The sequence below is a fragment of the Pollicipes pollicipes genome, unplaced genomic scaffold, assembly GCF_011947565.3.
Source record: "Pollicipes pollicipes isolate AB1234 unplaced genomic scaffold, Ppol_2.1 Scaffold_5724;HRSCAF=6776_pilon_pilon_pilon, whole genome shotgun sequence".
NCBI classification, from domain to species: domain Eukaryota; kingdom Metazoa; phylum Arthropoda; class Thecostraca; order Pollicipedomorpha; family Pollicipedidae; genus Pollicipes; species Pollicipes pollicipes.
This window is the reverse complement of record NW_023596746.1, coordinates 2,259,990-2,278,027: the sequence shown is the minus strand read 5'-3', so window position 1 is coordinate 2,278,027 and position 18,038 is coordinate 2,259,990. Positions and strand designations below refer to the sequence as shown.

Below are 18,038 nucleotides of genomic sequence, written 5' to 3'. Positions count from 1 at the left end.
CGCTGTTTGTCTCCGTCGAGCCTCCTCTGCGAGTGTTCAGCCGAGGACCGGTGTGGCCCCGCCCCAGCGCGGCGGCACTGACCTGCGCGACCCGAGTCTTCAGCCGAGGACCGGTGTGGCCGCCAGGCACGGCGGCACTGACCTGTGCGACCCGTCTTCAGCCGAGGACCAGAGTGGCCCTGCCCAGGCACGGCGGCACTGACCTGGTGACCAGAGTCTTCAGCCGAGGACCGGTGTGGCCCCCCCCAGGCACGGCGGCACTGACCTGCGTGACCAGAGTCTTCAGCCGAGGACCGGTGTGGCCCCGCCTCAGGCGCGGCGGCACTGACCTGCGCGACCGTCTTCAGCCGAGGACCGGTGTGGCCCCGCCCAGGCACGGCGGCACTGACCTGCGCGACCCGTCTTCAGCCGAGGACCGGTGTGGCCCCGCCCCAGGCACGGCGGCACTGACCTGCGCGACCCGTCTTCAGCCGAGGACCGGTGTGGCCCCGCCCAGGCACGGCGGCACTGACCTGCGTGACCCGAGTCTGCAGCGCGCGGACCGGTGTGCCCACCCCAGGCGCAGTGGCACTGACCTGCGTGACCCGTGTCTGCAGCCGCGGACCGGTGTGGCCCCACCCCAGGCGCAGTGGCACTGACCTGCGCGACCCGAGTCTGCAGCCGCGGACCGGTGTGGCTCCGCCCCAGCGCAGCGGCACTGACCTGCGTGACGCGAGTCTTCAGCCGCGCCAGGTGAGCCCTGAGGTGTTTCAGCGATGGAGATGTGGAGGACGTGGCGTCCAGGATGAACGTCATCGGGCTCAGATCGAAGACCGTGCCAAACCGTTGTCGCACCGCTTTCATCAGCATTTCCATCTACGGTGCACGGTGAAGATGCAGCCTTCATATCAAGGGAAAACGGCAAACTACTGAGACGCAACAGCCAAAGACATTGTTCCATCCATGATTGTAATAAAAAAGCATGCAGCGTGAATAAAAAGCATGACCACACAGTCTACTTGATTTAGTCAAAAACTGCTGGACGTGGCAAAGTTTGGAGAGAGAAATAGAGAAAAACAGCATGTCCGAATGCGCCGTGCTCCACATCCCACCACGAAGTAGGGTGGGTTTTAGGCCTGCTCGCCAATATTGTCCCGCTGTTTGAATACGTTGGCCAATGGCGTTGCCACTGGCCTAATTCTGTTAGCGTGTAAAGCACTCGCACGGAGCCTGTGTTGACAAATCTTTTGCATTGCAATACTTTGAGTGCCGTTTCTTCGCCTGTTTCGTCACAAAACAGATGATACTATGCATAATACACATAAACGAAATGAGCCCAAGACCAATTGCACTCCAATAAGGAAATAGAGCGTATCGCGCCTCACCGAAAACAAAAATTGTGTCGGCCTATTGCATCCTACAAGCTGGCTATTTCATTTCAAATCTACCGATGCAGAGTTCAGTCATGACATAGTTTTAAAGCGAACAACGGGCCAAAGAACGTCCAGCCGTCATTTCACGTCGTCTTCTCACAGTTGTGAAGACATATAACCGAACATTCCATCGTGAGAGCTGTCGGCTGGTCTCGCTGCCTGCCCCGACCCTGACCCTGACCCTGGCCCTGACCCTGACCCTGGCCCTGACCCTGGCCCTGGCCCTGACCCTGACCGCTGACCGCTGCCTGACCCCGAGGGACGCCCGGCGACTGACCTCCGTGGCCGTGTGTGGCCGTGCCGTCCCTCCGCTGGCGGACTAGGTCAGCGGGGTGGTCACCAACACCACACGAGCCGGCCGGGCAGAGCGGCCCGCAGTGACCTTCGGGCGGGCACGGGTCAGCGACACCGCACCGTGTCAGTACTGGGGCTCAGGCAGACTGTGACTGCGCGGATGGGGACAGTGACCTGCGGGGTCGGGAAGAGTGACCTGCGAGGTTGAGGACAGTGATCTGCGGGGGTGGGGACAGTGACCTGCGGGGTCAGGGAGAGGTGACCTGCGAAGTCCAGACAGTGACCTGCGGGGTCGAAACAGTGACCTGCGGCGTTGGGGAGAGTGACCTGCTTGGTCGGGGACAGTGACCTACGGGGTCAGGGACAGTGGCCTGCGGGGTCGAGGGCAGTGGCTTGCGGGATTGGAGAGTGTACTGCGGGATGGGACAATGACCTGCTGGGTCAGAGAGTGACTACGGGGTCAGGAACAAAGACCCGCGGGGTCTTGTTTGGGGGTCTTGTTCCACGGGATCTTCCTGACTCCTGCAGGACAGTGCCCTGCGGGGTCAGGGCAGTGACCTGCGAGGTTGGAGCGGTGACCTGCGGGGATGGGGGATAGTGACCTGCGGGCTGGAGGGGACCTGAGGGGATGGGGACAGTGACCTGCTGGGTCATGGACGGTGACTTGCGGGGATGGGGACAGGTCAGATTTCTGACGTCAGCGACCATAGTCAAATCAGCGAGAAGGCGACAGAGCCACTGAATAAGTGACGGGTTACTGACTAAGCAACGGATTCGCCGACAAGGACGCAGCGTCTTTCCCCGCCGCGCTGTCGCTGGCCGACTACAGTACGAGGCACTGACGAGACGGCACCGCGGTGCTGCTGGCACTCACCGAACGGCTCCAGCGGAGCGATGCACGCCTGCAGCATGCCCAGCCACTGGACCACCTGCTGGAGACGGAGCGGCGCCGGGTCGCACAGCCGGTACAGCACCAGGTGCAGGCAGTCGGCGCTGCCTACGAACTGGTCGTACAGCTGGCGATAGTCCGGGTGACCGGAGAAGTCCCACAGAGACACCTCGCCCACGCCGCTGAGCGTCGCCTGCCGGGCATGGCACGCTCGTGTCAGCAGCGGGCAGGCACACCTCGCCCACACCGCTGAGCGTCGACTGCGGGCATGACACGCTCGTGTCAGCGGCGGGCAGGCACACCTCGCCCACACCGCTGAGCGTCGCCTGCAGGGCATGACACACTCGTGTCAGCGGCGGGCAGGCCACCGCATCAGGCCGAGGGGGGGGGGGACGTGCACCGTGGGGAAGGGGAGGGGAGGATGATACGGATTGCGTGCACGTCCGGAGATTCGCTGGGTTTTGTGTCCTTCGCACACGTGGATTACCTCAGGGAATCGGTTAAATATGTGCCGTGGTACCTTTTCGCGTGTCACGCAATCCTGTCCCCTGTGGCAGCGCCTTGTACGGTATGTGATCGACGCTTCGTTTGCGACAAAGCGCATATGCGCATATGCGCATATGCCTCTGAAGGGCATGCCACTTTCAGGTACTTCTACGATCGTTTCCACATGCAACCAGTGGACGTTGTACATGAGGGATTAACCTTTAAAAACCTGCCATCCGTTCCTCTCTCCTGAGTGGTTCCCACAAACTTCTCGTTGGTGGCTGGGTCCCGGCAGATGGCACAGTGACCCTGACCACCGTGACCAGGGAGGCATGTATTACATCTCACACTTTATATTCTCAACGAGATGCATACGACTACGGTTTTACGTAGCACTTCATCTCTAATTTAGTAAGCTCGGCGCCGAATACAATCGTCCTGCTTCGCATAGGGAGCCCCGCTCCCGGGCATCTTGCGTTGCCTCCTGGGGAGCTTATGGCATTCAGCAAAATAGCGTAGCCGTCACCGAAATTGGCACCGTTCTCGGTATAAATGTTTCTTACATGGCCAGGACACATCCCAGCCCCCCCCCCCAAAAAAAACAGACAGACTGTGTGAAGTCAAGTGCCTGTGGTGGCAGTTGCTGCAGGTGGCTACAGCGCTGACTTAGGTGATGTTGATACCCCCTCGTGAAGTGACGGGTGATGCCTCAGACCGCCTATGGCGCTGACCTGGGTGATGTTGATACCCCTCGTGAAGTGACGGGTGCTGCCTCGGACCGTTACGGCGCTGATCTGGATGATGTTGATACCCATCGTACAGTAAGGGTTGCTGCCTCAGACCGTCTAACGAGCGCTGATCTGGATGATGTTAATACCCCATCGTATAGTAACGGGTGCTGCCTCGGACCGTCTACGGCGCTGACCTGGGTGATGTTGTTACCCATCGTGAAGTGAAGGGAGCTGCCTCGGAACGTCTACGAGCGCTGACCTGGGTAATGTTGATACCCCTCGTGAAGTGACGGGAGCTGCCTCGGACCGTTACGGCGCTGACCCGGGTGATGTTGATACCCCTCGTGAAGTGACGGGAGCTGCTTCGGACCGTCTACGGCGCTGACCTGGGTGATGTTGACCACCCCCTCGTGGACGTGACGGGAGCTGCTTCGGACCGACATCGTGCTGTCCCAAGCAGGCGCCGGACTTCGCTCGGGACGACCGTTGCGGGAAGAGTGCGTCACTGCAAGCACAACCCGAAGGTAAACTCGAATACCATTTTGTTCTGTTCTGATAGACTCTTGGACTCCCTGGCGGGTGCTGGCTCTAACTGTGTGGGGAGCGTTCTTGCAAGATTGCGTTAAGCACTAAAAAGGGACGAATTGTTTGTAAGTCAGCCTTAGCGACACAATTATTTTCCCTCTTTATGGTTTACAGCAATTTCAACGCTAGCGTTATTTGTGTCGTTTAGATACTTAGCATTGACAACAGGACATAGGAATTATTAGAATCATTAACATATAATAACGAGGGCGGAGCTACCCAAGTCATAGCTCATGTGATGTCTGAAACCTGAGTTTTCAACATTTCATAAAACTTACTCTTAAAGCTGCTTAGATTTCCAAGACTCGAGCTTTTACTTCGCCGGAAGAAGCCTGAGAAGTAGCCAGCTTTTAAGGAATCTACCAAGCTGTTTTCCCCAACTCCTGAGTTGCCAAACAGCTTCAGTTTTATCCGCGAGATGGGGTTTGCACTCGGCACCAGCTGACTGATGAACTCTTCGCGAACCTCGCTCTGCGAATAGTAGAACACCCAGATTAGCGCAGGTCAGCAATGCTATGCATACAGGAAAAAATAGATGGCTTCTCTAAGTTTGTCACTTCTTAATTTAACGGCTTGTTATCAAGTAATCAACGGCTCTCAATAGGATGGATGCGGGAGGGGGGGGGGGGGGGGGTAGAGCGACTGAGCCGCAGTACTCCACACACCCTGCTTCACGACACTGGCGCAGTCCTGCTTTGCTGATGGCAGCCACGCCCCACAACCTTCGGCTACAACTGTTCGATGGTACTGATTGAGCACCGACCGTCTTCCCGAGACCTCGCCGCCAACGTCCGGAGGATGTTGGCGGGCGAGCACAGAATGCTGGTGGGGGGGTGGGGGGGTGGGGTGGGGGGGGGGGGGCAGCTCACATTACTCAGCCGGGAGAGAAGGCAGGCGATGTCGTGGTGTCCGCGCAGCAGGGCTGTCATCTCTGGCGGGCGGCCGCTCCGCTCCCGCTGGTCCACAGAGCAGCCGGCCAGGCAGAGCACCCTAGCGGCGGGGGGAGGGGTCAGCCTCGCGGCACGTCACCCGCCAGACGCGCCAGCCGTCCAACACATGTCCGACGCGTGTCCGACATACGTCCGACACACGCCCGATACACGTCCGACACAGGTTCGATACACGTCCGACAAACGCCCGATACACGTCTGACACACTCCCGACACACATCTGACACACACCCGATACACGTCCGACACACGTCTGACGCACACCCGATGCAACGCCCCGACAGACTCCCAACACACGTCCGACACAATGCCCGATACACGTCCGACACACACCCGATACACGTCAGACACACTTCAGACACACGTCTGACACATGCCCGATACACGTCCGACACACACCCGATACACGTCTGACACACGCCCGATACACGTCTGACACACTTCCCACACACACCCGACACATGACCGATACACGTCCGACACACGTCCGACACACGCCCGACACATGTCTGCAGCCTACATGGCGCTGCATGACGTGGCACAGGTCCGTCTGTCACATGTGCTCTTCGGCCCACCCGCCAGCGGCGGCCAGCAATTAATGCCTCCGACGCTGGCGGAGTCCGTGACTGGGAGACCCAGTAACCGACAGAGGGTACCATACTTACCTAACCATCCTCACCATCTCTCAGTGTATGAAGCTCATCCTAACATCCCCGGGATCAGGAACTCACCATAACATCCTCCGTAGCATGGAGGTCTCTTCAGCATTCTCTGGGATCAGGAGCTCACCTCACTATTTCCGTGGCATGGAGACCTCCTCAGCATTCTCCGGGACCAGCTCACCTCACCCTCCTCCGTGACATAGATATCTCATCGGCATTCTCCGGGATCGGGAGCTCACTTCATCCTCCTCCGTGGCGTGAAGATCTCATCGGCATTCTCTGGGATCAGGGGCTCTTCTCACCATCCCCCACGGCATGAAGATCTCCTTGGCATTCTCTGGGATCAGGAACGCACCCTGCCATCCTTTTGGGTGCGAACCTTACCTCAGCAGCGTCCAGGATCTGGAGCTCACACCACCATCCTTCTGGGTACACTGATTACCTTCCAGACTCGTGGACTCACCTCACCACCTCGGTGTGGCCGTTTCTGGCCGCCAGGTGGACGGGATACAGGCCCTCATTGTTGGCCACGTCCACCGTGCACCCGTACGTGCAGAGCGCCTGCACCGCCGCCAGCAGACCCTCGGCGCACGCGATGTGAATAGGCCTCTCTCCAACCTGTCGTGCAACACAGGCACAGTTCACACGAGTGGGGGCACAGATCTCCACGCACCCTCACTACGGGCTTAGCTGTTGGAATCCGGCGTGTCGGAGGAGAGGTGAGGGAGTACATACTCGCATTTCTCCCGAACAAAGTGCAGCGACGCCCTGGTAAACAAACGAACGTACGCCGGATATGCCTATTTAAAATTGATCCCATGGGTCATACCAGTCACAGACGGGTAATTTAGAGGCGAATGACATAAAAAGAACTCACGCCGAGATGAGCCAGTCGACAAACGCCACTGGCCTTCGACGCATTGGGTCAGGAAAGCACACAGGGAAGAGTGCAGCGTACGTTAAGCAGATCTATCCGTCAGCGACCATCAGCGAACATTGACAATCCGGTGTATAGCTGCCCAGATCAAACACAGCCACTAAGCTTGTGCGCCCTTCCCCCGCGCCACTCGTCCACCAGCTCACGTGGTCGGCGACGTCGCAGCTGGCGCCGGCCTCCAGCAGGAGGTGCGCCAGCGGCTGGTGGCGCCGCCGGAGCGCCAAGTGGAGGGCGGTGGCGCCGGTAGAGTCGGGCGTGTCGCAGAGGGCGCCACTGTCCAGCAGACAGCGCACCACCGACAGATGACCGCGGGCCGCCGCGCAGTGCAGAGGCGTCTCCAGCTCCTGCCGAGTCAGGTCAGGTCACATTAGGTCAGACACCATGCCGTCGTCAGATCGGAGATCAGACGAAGGGTCAGATGACGCGTCCTGTCAGGGGAAGATTTGGTCAGTGTAAGGTCAAGGCTCAGGTCTGAAATCAGGTCAAGTAGTCAGGTTATATCAGGCGTCAAGTCTAAGTTAGGTCAAGGCTCAGGATGTTGTCAGTTCAAGGGACCAAGACTGGATGAAAGAACAGGAAGTATTGTTGAGGCTGGAGAGAGGCTCACGTCGGTAGCCAGGTCAGACGTTCTGGTCTAGAGCAGGTCAGATGTCAGGTCAGCGGCAGGCCAGAGGTCAGATAACCAAATCAGGTAAGAGTCGGGTTATGGGTGGCCGACCTAGGACCTAGGTCTAGGAAAATGCGAAAGACAGGATGTCAACCATCTCATTAGATTCTTGGTCAATAACCACTGCTTGCGTGCGCCAGTGACCCTTGCTCGGGTGCGCAAATGACCCTTGCTCGTATGCACCAGTGACCACTGCTTGTGTGCGCCAGTGACCCTTTCCCGAGTGTGTCAGTAACCCTTGCTCGGATGCGCCAGCAACCCTTGCTCAGGTGCACCGGTGACCCATGCCCGGGTGCACCAGTGACCGTTGTTCAGGTGCGCCAGTGGTCTCTGTGTGCGCCAGTGACCCTTGCTCGAGTGTGCCAGTAACCCCTGCTCAGGTGCACCAGTAACCCTTGCTCAGGTGCACCGGTGACCCTTGCCCGGGTGCACCAGTGATCGTTACTCAGGTGCGCCAGTGGTCTCTGTGTACGCCAGTGGCCTCACCTGGTTGGCGATGTTGGGACTGGCGCCGGCGCGGCTCAGCAGACAGGCGATGCCCGGGAAGCCGTGCCACACGGCCGCGTGCAGAGCCGTCTCGCCATGCTGCCGGCAGGCCAGCGAGCTCAGATAGTGGCGGACGCACGGCACAGCTCAGACAGCGGCGGACGCACAGCACAGCTCACACGGCGGGGGACGCACAGCACAGCTCACACAGCGGGGGAACGCGCGGCACAGCTCAGATAGCGGCGGACGCACAACACAGTTCAGACAGCGGCGGACGCACAGTACAGCTCAGACAGAGGCGGACGCACAGCACAGGTCAGACAACCGCGGATGCACGGCACAGCTCAGACAGCGGCGGACGCACAGTACAGCTCAGACAGAGGCGGACGCACAGCACAGTGCAGACAGCGGCGGACGCAAAGGACAGCTCACACAGCGGCAGACACACAGCACAGCTCAGACAACGGCGGACGCAAAGGACAGCTCAGACAGCGGCGGACGCACAACACAGCTCAGGCAGTTTGCATTGGAATGCTCACCCCGGGTAAAGAGGCACCCAGATGCGTTGCGCTAAGCCCAGTCAGACAGAGCAGACATGCAGTGTAAACAGACGAACATTCATACCAAGCCTACGTCCAGATCCCAGATACGGATGCTGGGATCGGATCACTGAGCCATGAATCCCGGATCCTCCGAGGTTCAGGACTAAGGAACCATTTTGGAAGAGAATGATGACCATGTTTGTAATAATGGATGGCAATGACTCTTTGCCTACAATCCCCTGAATTTTGGTGACCTGGTAAGACTGTGGCTTGCTGTTTTAACAAAACTAAAACTAAAACACGTGAAGGACAGGCAAGCAGTTTTGAATTTGGTGCTGACAACCGTGTTGGCAATGGCATGCAGTCGAAAGATTACAAACATTTCTTTTTCTCTCCTTTCTTCTGGTTATTGGACGAACGATACGGCTACCAGCACTATTTTGTGATGTGTGTTGCTCCTCACAGCTATACCGAACAACGTAATTAATTTTAAAAAGTTTTATGATACTCAACAAATGTACATAACTTCGATAACAAAGCATACACGTAGATAAAAGCCACGTTGAAAAAAATCGCAACTAAACACGTCTAAAACAGCACAGGCTCAATCAAAACGATAATAACCGATTGTTCGGCGGTGATTCGGCTTGAAGAAGCGATATTATCCCCCCCCCCCCCCCCACACACACACACCACACTCTTATTGTTCCAGAGATCAGCATCGACTGTGGCAGATAACACCACGAAATAATCTTTCTAAGACCTAAAACGACCCTTACAAAGAGAGGTCTGGCTGCCATCTTGCCGAGTTGTAAATTAAAAATACAGCGCTTATTGTTCGTTATGTGTCTGAATGGCACGTGATTACGAAAAATTAAACTTATGCAACCTAATAGAAGGCATCCGTTTAAAGGTGGTGACCAATGCCATGTACCTCACTCCTTCACTTCGCAGATTGTTTTCGAAATGCAATGATTCCAGTGCCCGCTACGGAGGAGTATTTGCTGACGAATGGCCACTTATTGCAAAATAATGTTGGACGTCAGCCTCTCATGCTTAAATATTGCAACCGTCACACTTTTGGAGAAACAAACGGCTTGAAGGTAGCAAACAGTTCAAGTCATGCTTAATGATCCCTGTGAAGCATGCCGCATAGTAAGTAAAAGTGAATGTTTTTATATGTCCATGTCTTATATAGGATCACCGACTTCCATAGGACTCCGCAGTTTTATGTAGTAACCCTCATCGTGATAAGGGGGAGGGGTGATGCGTCCCCCACAGTTTTTGAAGACATCTCTCCGGCATGTGCGATTGCGCCGAAATTTCTGGTATCCTTCGACACATTTCCTGCATGTGTTTTGACACCAAAACGTTTTTTTATCAGTCTAACTCTGAATAGTGATGTTTTGTGGGAACAGCGAATGGCGATCACGGTCAACGCGGGCAGCGGGCGACAACTGACGGATCCGCCGTTGGTGCGCGGCGGCCGACGTAAGATGTAGTGTCACCTCAACAGATCCCTATATCATGAATGTATGTTCAAAACATACACAACACGCACACACGCAAGCCGTACGCACGCACGCATTCTATATATATATATATATATATATATATATATATATATATATATAATTGTGCTCAGAATTAAAACAAGAGCGTATGCCGCTAAGCCGTATTGTTGCGTAAAATGGAAATGTAAGGCCGGGAAAGTCGATTTTCAGGAATAATTTACATTTGGCCTTTCCTAGTCCGATAAAATCTGGGCCCAGGGCCATGATACTGGCTACCTGGCATGATGGTATGATACTGGCAAGATCTCGCTCAGACCAATTCGTTAGATTTTCCGCGGACCTCTTTCTCTTTAAGTTCGGTAACAGAAGAGGGTCACTCGACCCCCCCCCCCCCCATCTCATCATAAGCGGTGAATCGGGGCGAAGGTTAACCGTCGCAATATGAAGACGCATCCGAAGTCTCTCCTGGCTTGCAAACGTCGTTGCATGCAAATGTAAAGGTTAAATTTTAAACAAATCTGGTGGTACAGCTATCTCGCAAGGAACGACATGGCCAGGTAGCCATTGGCACCTGAGAACGTTGGTTTCAGGCTTGTTACATTGCGCACACGCCCATGTCGGGCTTCTGGTAATGAACCTGTCGTTTAGCTCAAGCGTCACCCTCTAGGCCTAACATTCCCTAGAAACCAAACAGCTGAAAGAACTGCTTCCGATTAGCTGCATGTAACCGTCAGAGACTTCGGCCAAGATTATAGAACAGTAGTTTGCGGCGTGCTCGGTAATGCCGTATCGCCTGGCCAGCCGGGCCGCTGCCCGGCGCTTCCGCGCACCTGAATGAGAGCGAAATCCTCACTCCCCACCGCCCAGATCGCAGCGGCGGCCGGTAGCCGGGCCTCCGTATTTACCGGGGCGCTCCAAACGCGACCAGTGATCTATGAATTCGATAACTGTGGTGCGAGTCCGGCGGGTACATGCCACAAAGTAGTACACATGCAAGATAAGAACAAGTACAACCGGAATACTTTCTCGCGTGCCTACTAAAGATGTCGATTGGATTTCAAGTTTCGAATTTCCAAAAAATTACAAAAGTCCAAGTTCGATTGGCAGGGCCAACGGGGCAATCAAGCAGGGGCAAACATCGTTGGACATTTGTTGACAGACGATGTCCTTCTGCCGTGTCGCAAATTGGTGTGCAGTGTCAACTTATTTAATGCTGCTCGTTTTCAAAATAATTTGACTCTGGAACAAAACCAAGTCGTTGATAGAGCACACCAAAAATACCACTTTTTGAAACGTGAGGTAGAAAGTTTCTATACTGAAGGGCATCGATAAAATGAGGCTCGGTGTTCTTGATGCTGATGATGTCCTCAGAAGAGCCTGTGATACTCATTTCCTACCTAGTTACGATTTGTTACCACTCATCATCCAACTAAAGTGCTGTTGTCGAGCTTACTGATAGTCAAGCTGAGTAGACATCGATGTGTAAATTTTGAATTGTCGGACGTTTCCACGAATGCCTGTGACCACACACTGCTTACCCACGATAATTTTCTTCACTTTTTTATGCGAAAGGGAGTGAAGTAATGCAGTGACGCGGGGTAGCTGAGCTAGTGGCATTAGGTAGTAATTGGCTGCGAATAAAACAAAATTAGAATTTTTGGACAACCCGATTCTTTGGACACTTTTTGACGGACAGCAGGTTTATCCTTCGGACTACGAATTGGACTTTGGAAACAGCTTTCACAAAACGGCACCTCACATTCCATTCCCGAGTATACTCTCATTCATCCAACAAAAGGCAAACACATCCTACATCCATTTAAAAACGCGTGCTCGCGTCCCGTGGCACGTAGAAACTTTCGCTTAAAGGTGGCAGAGAGGTATGAGTGGTTCAAAAGCCCTCAGCCTAATGAGACAAGAGGCGTAGCCGACCGGAGCCGGTAAATAAACCGTCATTTGCCACTGTTCTAACGCGCCATAAGCAGCCTGATGCGTGATTGGCGGGCCTATCTCTCTGTAGTGTTTATGTTTGTGCCGAGTATATTTGCCAATGCTGATGGTTGTCCCGCTCTGATAATCTTACGAAGAAAGGTCACGTTGTGGTAATAAGCCAGCCATGTCACTTTCAAGGCTGGGTTCTGGTTTATCAGGTCGGAAACATGGCCGAACTCTCGATGGCCTGGCATCACGATTGCGCAAAAATTTGGAATTGACTGGGCCTGTTTCAAGTTTGATGGTTTGTGCTGCCGTACCTAGATGTGTGTACTACATACTGCATGTATGCATGAATATATATATATATCTATATATATATATATATATATATATATATATATATATATATATATATATATGGTAAAAGGAGTTTCGATATATTGCGTATCATATCAGGACAAGTACGATGGTACCAGTTCAATCAATCAACAGCTAAATATTAAACATTCAACCGACATCGCTCGCAATGACAACGGTCACAGTTACACAAATAAACACGACCCTCTGTGCATAACAGGAGACTGAAAAATGAAAAATCACGCGATAACAATATCCTGACTCCGTGTGGAAAAGGCTGCCTTATAATTTGCGAAAAATATGCAGACCTCGTCACATTTAATGGCAACCTTTGTTGGTGAATATGATAGTGATTTTAACATTTTGAATCCTAAGATATCCAGACCTGTCGCCCATCCGCGACCATCCAGTTGTGTGTGACCCTTACTTTGACCATCGAACGCTTTTCCGTATTAAGGCGCTGCAGCATTCGCTTGATCTTAGGATTTAAAAATCACTTCATATTCACCAACAAACGCCACCATTGAATATCATGGGATCTGCATATCCTTTGCAAATTATAAGGTAGCCCTATATAATTATATCATTATATAGATTAATTATATTAATCATACACAACTATTATTATCATAAGGTAGCCTTATAAATTATAAGGTAACTCAAATCATAAGGTAGGCCTCTCTACATGGGTCTGCGTGCTAGGAGGTGGTTTGTGGCAAATGCCCAAAGAACTGAATGTTACCTGTTTCAAGAAACAGTCGTAAATCTATTCTGGCAGTGCTAACTGAAATCTGAACCGAGCACTACCACAACGCTCACCGATACCGTGTCATATAATCCTGCGTCGAAGCCAATGACGCATACTAAAATTGGGAAGGAGATGATCTGGACTTTTCATATATGACATTCTTTCGTAATTTGCCTGCGATCTGGACACCAAGACAAAATCAGCGGGTGTTCCAGCTTTCAAATTTGCTCTCCCTCCAGATTTCCACAGCGATGCGTTGAAATTGTCGTAAGACGTTTTAAAAGCTTCCATACAAATTTCATGCTGCCTTTCAAAACAGACCGCATTGTTAAAACGATTCCAAGATATTTCCGCTGAACATGCAGTTTTAAAACACCTCACGTGATTATAAGTAATGTTACGGTAAGATACATCTCAGTGGTAATGTAACGATGAGTATCTGATGTAGTATGCCGTGGTATATGGCAGAAATATCTGGGGGGTCACACTGGTGGACGCACATTTGTCACAACGGACTTGGCATTCAGCAAAGATTCCAGCTGTTGACGTGCTGCCCTCAGACTTTAAGCGCTACGCGTGATTTGAGGTGTTGGTCAGGGTGGAAGCAAGCTCGCGGATAAATAGTGTTTCCAGTGTGATGATGGCTAATTTGTCATGCCGTGGTTTAATCCCAGATTTACGCATTTGCACGGCATGAGATTCAGGTTTACATCCATGCCTGGCATTCCACACATGTTTGCGTCCGCATTGTCAAACAATGCAAATCACCATATCGGTCAAAGCACCGACCACAGCTGCGCCCGAATGATGTCATTTCGTGCCGTACTCACGTCATCCTGGGCATTCAGGGCGACCCCGTGCTGGCAGAGGAGCCGGACGGCGGGTAAGTGGCCGTACTTGCACGCCACCAGCAGCGGCGTCTCGCCAGCCTGCCGGAGGTGGGTCCCGTCAGGTCGCCAGTCCCTCCTAAGCGGTATCCGCGGTACACTCAGGCGTAGGTGGTCCTATCGGCCCCGTCAGGTCGCCAGTCTCTCCCCAGAAGTATCCGCGGTACACTCAGGGCGTCAGGCGGTCCTATCGGCCCCGGTCAGGTCGCCAGTCCCTCCTAAGCGGTATCCGCGGTACACTCAGGCGTCAGGCGGTCCTATCGGCCCCGTCAGGTAACGGCTTCCGACTGTGGCGGCCGGCGTTGTCATCGGTCGTTTCATGCACGGTGGGTTTGATGTGCATAGCTACAAAATGAATGGTGCAGCCCGTGGTTGACCATCTCCGCTTCTCTTCTCCGTTATCGTTGCAAGGCAGCATCTTTCCTGAGCCTTCTTGGTATCATAGATTATCTGAACTGGGCGTAACATGCCGACCGTTGTATAGTTTCACAACATAAGCTGGGGTTAGTGGACTCGACGGGGAAAAGGCTAAATCCCCTACTGCACCAAGCACGTGACTTCCCGGAGTAGACCCTCTTTCCTCTCAAAGTTCGTAAGAGTGAGGGGGGGGGGGCTGGAACTACCCAACTGATAGGAAACTGCACTTCTGATGGCCGGTGTATTTGTAACGCAGCTTTTTAAAAAAAAAATGGCCAGGGGAGTTGAAGCCAAGTCGGGAACAGTCATCAAAACAATAAATCCAGCGACCAACATCTGCAATCAACAGCCAAATTGTACTATGCTTGCCGCATTATAAAACTAATGCCATAAGCTGACATCTGTCGTCTACCTATTGAAATACTTTTTACATGCACAGACTACCTAGCCTAACGCACCACCCACCGGACCGCGCCACGCCAGCGGCATTTTGGCACATTAGAGCTGTACCTGTGCCTCTCACACTTTACTGAATGCCCCCCCGCCCCCCCCCCGCCCCCGAATCGAATCTGAATCTGGACATGCCTTAATTTTTGCTGTCGATGCTGGCGCCCTCTCCAAGCAGGTAAGCCAACACGCCGGGTGGGCCGTGGCGGGCCGCCCAGATGGCAGCAACTGTCTCCGCGCTCGTCCCTCTCGGGCTAGGTCGGCTCCCTTCGTGCGCAGCACTCGCAGAACCTCCAGCTGACCCAGGCCGGCGGCTACGTGAACTGATGTCTCGCCTTGCTGTTGACAGATGGCACTGACCCATCGAATCTCATCCACGCAACCCAATGCTGAGAGAGTATTCAGTGTGTTGTTCGCAGATGGCATCATTCATCCAATAACTTAGACGCAGCTCAGTGCTGACTGAACGATCACAGCGAGCCCCTAGAGACTCACGGGATCTCATCATGCACGCACAACATGATCCAACTTTTGAGCGACGTCCTCGGAATGATCTGAATGTAGCAACAGGACGGTTCGCTAAGCGTTTGTTAGCTAAACAAAAGTAGGCATGGTGCGCAGCTTGCCAAGTGGAGAATGATTTTGAAATCGAACCGCCTCGCCGAGAGACCTAGTCAATTTCCGAAATTCCCAGCATGCCAATATGTTCCGTCTGAGCCACAACAAAAAACCCTTGAGCACACTTACCCGGTTGGCCAGGTTCGGGTCATCTTGGCCATGGGGAAAACAGTCGCTTGATGCCCGCGATGTTTGCCCTCCTCGGCAGCGCAGAACAGAGCAGACACAATGAAGTTTTCGGTCCTGCCGAAAGTGGCGTCCAGCAATCTACTACATGGTTGCCGCAGGCACGATAATACACGCGGTAATTAGTTGCAAAAGTCATGCACAATGCACTGGAAGCGGTTATCACGTGACGTCGTTTGCGTGGCGTGAGATGCGGGGGGCCGCCGAGCTTGAGAAGGAAATGATGGAACAAGCCTGGAGAGCGACGGTCGACGCGTCGTATTTCTACGACCAGCCTGTATGGCACCACACCTCCATCTTCGCAATGCTGAATAATGAGGGGAAAGGTCTGGGGAAATCACAGAGCAGAACAGACCAGCCGCCCTGAACTGAACTGAACTGGGCTGGACTGAACTGGACTGGGCTGGGCTGGGCCCTGAAGCCAAGTTTCGTCATGTCTGCACCATTCGAATGTTGCGGCACGCGCATCGGCTGGACACTACAACGGTGTCGGTTGTCCCTCCTTTGTCCTCATCTAAAGAAGGCTCTGAGCAGGACTCGTGCTTACTGGGCCAGGGGCAGGCTCAGTGGCGACCAGTGGTGACGAGCGTGACAACTGACCTGGTACGCGTCACGGCCAGTCGCTGACAGACTCCCGGGTCTGCTCCCCCCGCTGGTCCAGCAGCTCAAGGCTCTGGCTCCGGCTTGCGCAGTTTGGCCGCCTCCTCGACAGACGGTTGCACAGGGTCACACACTCGCATGGATGCTGCAATGGGGGGCACGACAGGGCTGCGTCAGTGGCTCTGCGACTGGAGGGCACACGAGTTATGGCTCTCGGACACAATTCACGGTCGAGATAGGCGGCGCATTTGGCAGCTTGCTGATACTGTAATTGCTGCTACGCTATGCCATAGTAACGGTATAAACAACTTCCATGTCACCATATCAATAAGGTTTGGCTCCACTGAAGAATATGGTGGGCCACTTGTACTTTGTTGGAATGTCACGTTTAAGCACATGGAGTAGGTTAATTACGTGAAGCATAACTTTCTTCACCCTCCAGTTTTTCGGTGTCCCCAGTTAAGTCAATGAGGCAACGCTCCACACGACGCACCTGGTAGTGAGATACAACTTGACTTAGAGGCATTTCATGGCCAGGCCCGTTGACAGTTTTCTCAATTTAAGTATGTCAGAAATGTTTTTGCCAACATCATGCAGCGTCTCTGTTCTAATTTCACCTGCAGTTGACTTAACCTTATTGTCCTTTCAGTCGCAAAGGTCGACATTCTGGAGTGCACTACAGCACGTGCCACAAGGCCAACCCTGGTCGCCGCCGTATTGGGAGGACCTCTGTGCGCGCCGACAGCGTCCCGACGGCCAAATCCGGTCCCAATTTTTACAAACTATAAGCATCAGCAGTCGTGGCTAATACCCCATGCGCTGTTGGGCCAATGACCTACGTATTCAGATTCATATTCACCTTACCAGTAGCGCTAATCAAGGGCGCATCCAAAGGCAAACCGTGGGCCTGGCCTCCAAGCGACTAACAAATGTGTACATGCGTGCCAAGTTCGCGTTCGCAGCACGAAAATGGTAGCCCCGCCACATAAAATCCACAGATGACCCCACCTGTGTTGTGGGTGTTCGCCTTTACACTCAGGAAACTTGGGGGTGAGGCATCCATATTTGTACACATTGGCAGCGCCAAGATGTCTTTACGCCGTGGAACGAGGTAGGTGATTACAGGCGTAATTGTTACCCGGGGGAGATAACAAAAACTACAGCGAATGGAGCCCGTCACCTGGAACCGAGGGCTACGTTTGGCGCAAGCAGCGCGTGATAGTCCGCACACACACTACCGCCATCGTTGGCAGCACGACTGTCCGTTCTCTTTGGCGACGGTATTAGCATCCTTTGTCGCAGCGGCACCTCGTCGCCGAGGTCTCAACTCGAGCTCCGCTTTTTTAGATTTAAACATTTCACACTTCCATGTTAGCCGAATGGAGACGAAAAATAGTGGTGATCATGCAGCGACATTGTGAAATATGCCGTCTGGTCAACCAGCTTACTTTCCACTGGCTTGAACATGTCCCACCGCCGCCTTTAAAGAGCTATGCTCATTGGTGCTGAAAACTCACGGCAGTACGACCGATGGTCGCAAAGATGGGAGGGGGGAGGGATAGGGGCGCTAAAGTTACAATTTGCGGTTGGCTGACGTAGACTTCCTTGGCTTGTGGACCATCTCGCAATACATTTGTTTATTACTGCATAATGATAACAAAAGGGTAGGCTAAAAGTAAATGGGGGGG

The 18,038-nt window shown here is 53.6% G+C and overlaps 2 protein-coding genes across 2 annotated transcripts; both read right to left on the bottom strand.

Annotated features, from left to right (window-relative positions):
• Positions 1 to 2,063: 2,063 nt before the first annotated feature.
• Positions 2,064 to 3,896, bottom strand: LOC119102303 (death-associated protein kinase dapk-1-like). Its single transcript, XM_037225668.1, has 3 exons — positions 3,813 to 3,896; positions 2,581 to 2,788; positions 2,064 to 2,077 (listed from the first exon to the last, which is right to left on the bottom strand). The coding sequence occupies exons 1-3, from the start codon at positions 3,894 to 3,896 to the stop codon at positions 2,064 to 2,066; spliced, it is 306 nt and encodes a 101-aa protein (XP_037081563.1).
• A 1,967-nt stretch (positions 3,897 to 5,863) lies between these two features.
• LOC119102302 (death-associated protein kinase 1-like) lies at positions 5,864 to 14,988 on the bottom strand. The gene is made up of 6 exons (XM_037225667.1): positions 14,965 to 14,988; positions 14,026 to 14,124; positions 8,100 to 8,198; positions 7,093 to 7,290; positions 6,473 to 6,627; positions 5,864 to 5,873 (listed from the first exon to the last, which is right to left on the bottom strand). Exons 1-6 carry the CDS (start codon positions 14,986 to 14,988, stop codon positions 5,864 to 5,866), a joined length of 585 nt encoding a protein of 194 aa, XP_037081562.1.
• Positions 14,989 to 18,038: the final 3,050 nt, after the last annotated feature.

Bases quoted from the DNA above. Each gene is read 5' to 3' on its own strand.
- LOC119102303 (XM_037225668.1), bottom strand. From the start codon at position 3,896: ATGGGTATCAACATCATCCAGATCAGCGCCGTAACGGTCCGAGGCAGC. The intron at 2,789-3,812 runs GTCAGCGCCATA...CATGCCCGGCAG, and splicing joins GGGGTATCAACATCACCCAG to GCGACGCTCAGCGGCGTGGG.
- LOC119102302 (XM_037225667.1), bottom strand. From the start codon at position 14,988: ATGCCGCTGGCGTGGCGCGGTCCG. The intron at 8,199-14,025 runs GTGAGTACGGCA...GCCTGCCGGCAG, and splicing joins CCCTGAATGCCCAGGATGAC to CATGGCGAGACGGCTCTGCA. The intron at 6,628-7,092 runs GTGAGCTGGTGG...GTTGCACGACAG, and splicing joins GCTGCGACGTCGCCGACCAC to GTTGGAGAGAGGCCTATTCA.